The sequence below is a fragment of the Rhipicephalus sanguineus genome, chromosome 3, assembly GCF_013339695.2.
Source record: "Rhipicephalus sanguineus isolate Rsan-2018 chromosome 3, BIME_Rsan_1.4, whole genome shotgun sequence".
NCBI classification, from domain to species: domain Eukaryota; kingdom Metazoa; phylum Arthropoda; class Arachnida; order Ixodida; family Ixodidae; genus Rhipicephalus; species Rhipicephalus sanguineus.
Genome location: NC_051178.1, coordinates 75650993 through 75655049, shown reverse-complemented (window position 1 = coordinate 75655049; position 4057 = coordinate 75650993). Strand labels below are relative to the sequence as shown.

Below are 4057 nucleotides of genomic sequence, written 5' to 3'. Positions count from 1 at the left end.
GTGCGCAGCTTTGCTAAGCAAGATCTTTTCGACAAAGCATGCATTCCGCACAGGTGGCGCAAGGATCATTTCCTGAGTGACAGCTACACAACTACTAGTGCCCCACAACACAAGTAGCATTCAGCCACCACCCTCTGTGAAGCTTGACACTGCACAAGAGAAGTATTCTTATGCTTATAGAAGTCTTTGTGAAATGTCCAAAACTGTGGCTAACGTATTATCTAACTGTGGCAAAAAGGAGTTAATGGAAAAACTTTCATCGTGCGAGGCTTTCTTCAGAAACTTAACCACATTTCCTACTAATCAAACTCGAGTGGACCTCAAAGCTGCACCAGCTCAGTTAGCACAAACTACTGCCACAAGCAGTCTCGGGCCTCCTCCAGTGGGCCTAAAAGCTGCACCAGCTCAGTTAGCACAAACTACCTGCCAAACTATCTGCCTTGTGCACATATTTTAGCAGTGCGCAGCTTTACTAAGCAAGATCTTTTCGACAAAGCATGCATTCCGCACAGGTGACGCAAGGATCATTTCCTGAGTGACAGCTACACAACTACTAGTGCCCCACAACACAAGTAGCATTCAGCCACCACCCTCTGTGAAGCTTGACACTGCACAAGAGAAGTATTCTTATGCTTATAGAAGTATTTGTGAAATGTCCAAAACTGTGGCTAACGTATTATCTAACTGTGGCAAAAAGGAGTTAATGGAAAAACTTTCATCGTGCGAGGCTTTCTTCAGAAACCTAACCACATTTCCTACTAATCAAACTCCAGTGGACCTCAAAGCTGCACCAGCTCAGTTAGCACAAACTACTGCCACAAGCAGTCTCGGGCCTCCTTACAGTACAAAACTTCTGGTACCTTTGGTTAAAGCAAGAAGTGGAAGGCCAAAAAATGTTAAAGCTGTTAAGTGGAAGTTTTTCCCAAATCAAGTAAAAAAGGCTGGCCTTGCAACGGTCAAAGCAGACATGCTAAATATCTACAAACGGTATTCTCTTTCAGATGCAGATTTAAATGTTCTAGTACAGGGCACCTCCATATCGGATAGTGTGATCAATGTAGCACAGTATTTAATTCAGAAGATATATCCTACTCGGGTTGGCTTTCAAGATGTCCTACTAGGCCAACGTCTACAATTTGCTCAAGTAAAAGGCCCTTTCATTCAAATTTTGCATGTTCGAAACCCCAATCATTGTCTTACAGTAACAAATATTGGTGCTGACAAAAACACAATCTTCGTATATGATACGATTGATCAAGATACCCCTCTTGATGCTGTCAGGCATATCTGTCATATGCTAAAATCACAGTCACCAACACTAACCATTCTAACAACGAAGGCACAAAACCAGTGCAACACGCTTGACTGTGGCTTGTTTGCAATTGCAAACATGTATTATATAGCATCAGGCAGGAAACCAGAAAATTTGAACCTTAACCAGGTCATTTGCTGCAATGCATACAGAAAGGTGCCATCGAAGACTTTCCCCTCATAAGCTCCCTGGCTACTCGTGTACGGCCAAGAGATAATATTTACAAGTTGCATTGTGTCTGTAGACAACCGCTATTCGGGGGGGTAGTATTAGACATTACTTGTGCAGGTTGTTCAAGAGGATTTGACAGAGCATGTCTTGGCACTTTAGCGGATAACTTGGCTAAGAAAGTATTTTTGTGTTCTAAATCATGTTTGGCGGCTGTCAAGGAAAAGATCCGTTCTGTTAACGCATAGCATTGCATCTTTGTGCAATCTTATGGCACAATGCCTAACCACCCTTTGTGTCTCCTCCTTTCATTTTTATGAAAAAGCATGCGCATGAGTTATGGCAAAGCATGAGTTTTGTTTGCCTCACTTGCCTCGTAAAGAATGGCCAGCAAGCCAACCGCACAACGAAAGCCAATCGAGCTTTCAAGGAAAGCAGAAATTTTGTCTGAAGTGAGAGCTGGCAAGCTCACGATAACCGAAATTGCACGCAAGTTCAGGATTGCAAAGAGCACGCTAACGGGCATCATAAAAGATGGTGCACGGGTAACCGCCGCATTGAACGATGGGGACTTCACGTCGAAGCGAAAGAAGATGCGGACGGCTGCGCACAAGAGCTTGGAAGATGTTCACCTCGCATGGATACAATGTGCTCGTAGTGCGAATCTGCCTGTGAACGGCATAGTTCTGAAGGCAAAAGTTGAGGAAATTGCCCTAAAGATGGACATCGAGTTTGCCTGCAGCGACGGATGGCTCGATCGCTTCAGAAAAAGACATGAACTCGTTTTCCGATCTGTTGCCGGTGAGGCCGCCGCCGTTGACGAAGTGACCTGTAATGATTGGAGGCTGACCAAGCTGAAACAGATCCTCCAGGATTATGACCTTGGTGACGTCTACAACGTCGACGAGACGGCCCTCTTTTATCAGCTGCTTCCACAGTAGACGCTTGCATTCGCTGGCGACGACTGCACAGGGAGCAAGCACAGCAAAGTGAGGGTTACTGTACTCGTTGGCGCAAATATGTCAGGAAGCGACAAGCTGAAGCTATTGGTCATTGGCAAATCAAAATCGCCGTGCTGCTTCAAGCACACTAAAACGCTGCCGGTGACTTACACGGCCAACTCAAAATCTTGGATGACGCAGTCGATTTTCGAGCAGTGGCTGCCTGCGAGACATGGATCACCGTTACCACAAAAAAAAGATACTCAACACATTCCTGGTGGACAACAGCCCTGGGCACGGGCATGTCGCCGACCTTCAGGCCATTCGCTTGGAGTTTTTGCACGCGAACACCACAGCCAAGCTCCAGCCAATAGACCAGGGGGTGATCAGCAGCCTGAAAAGGCACTATCGCCGATCTCTTCTCCAGGGAATGTTACTGTGCATGGAAAGCAACAAGCAGTAGACAGCGGACCTGTTGACAGCACTTCACCTCCTCACAAATTCCTGGAGCCAGGTGACCGACATGACTATAATGAATTCATTCCGTCATGCTGGGTTTGTGGTGCCCAAGCGCTCGGCGTGGGACAGTTACGAAGACGACGAGGAAGAGGTGAGCCTGGTTGCCTCGCTAGGCAGTAAAGGACTCATCGTGGACATAGGCAGTTATGTCACTGTCGACGAAGATGTGCCAACATGCAGGAAGGACACAATGGACATATTGATTGACGAGGTTCTCGAGGTTCCTTCGGAGGCGACGTCGGAGGATGACGAAAATGCCAGCACGAGGCCTGCGCCAGCGGCAAATGATGCAGCAGATGCCTACATTAGTTCCTTAAGGGGACGGACGGGTCTTTGGGTCCGAAAAATCGCGAAAAAAATTTTTTTTTGCAATGGCATTTTTAAATTCTGCAAGCGTTTTTACACCTGCCTGCCAATTTTCAGACCCCAGAAAGCGATAATTTACTTGTTATATCATTACAAAGAGGACTCGCGAGCTCGATTTGCGAAGAATCTGATGAAAAAACACCACTTCTTTTGCGACACTGAGTTGCCGTTTGCCGAACACCATAGCCGCGACCTTGGTCGCATTTGAAAGAGTGTTTCTTCACCTTCCGATTCCCACTCGTATAGCCTCGCTCCGCTCATTGGTAGCCGAAAAAAAAAAGCAACCAAAAAAGAAGCAAAGTACGCGATGCTATTGGTTGTTAAGCGCATGTGACTCCAAGGTGGCCACTTCGTTGGCTGATTGCGCTCGCATCGTCTGCTTGGTGCATCAAGAGCGCGCGAACAACCTGTTGTCGCTCCGCCATATTGCCTGTACTTCGAACAGCCTGCTCACGATCAATGTTGTTGCAATGCCTAGATCAGCACGAAAGTTTCATACACGGCATAAGTTTGGCAAAAAAAGACAAAAGCCTCAGGCGAACAACTTCAAGGTGCATCTCTTGGCAAGGAGTGTCAACAAAGAACGAGATGGGTCGCCTGCCGATGCCGCAAGCCTGACGGCCTCGCCAGCCTGCGATGCTTCCAAACGTGACGTATCGTCGGCACATCCATAACCGGAACGCGCAGATGAACATTGCGAACATCGAGACTGCGCGACCTCCATCTCGTCCGCCGACAGCGAAGGAATCGC

General features: G+C 47.2%; 1 protein-coding gene across 1 annotated transcript; it reads left to right on the top strand.

The window, feature by feature from the left end:
- Positions 1-1863: 1863 nt before the first annotated feature.
- On the top strand, positions 1864-2421 carry LOC119385581 (tigger transposable element-derived protein 4-like). Its single transcript, XM_037652994.1, has one exon. It carries the CDS (start codon positions 1864-1866, stop codon positions 2419-2421), a length of 558 nt encoding a protein of 185 aa, XP_037508922.1.
- Positions 2422-4057: the final 1636 nt, after the last annotated feature.

What these genes read in the sequence shown, in the direction of transcription:
- LOC119385581 (XM_037652994.1), top strand. Translation starts at nt 1,864, where the DNA reads ATGGCCAGCAAGCCAACCGCACAACGAAAGCCAATCGAGCTTTCAAGG.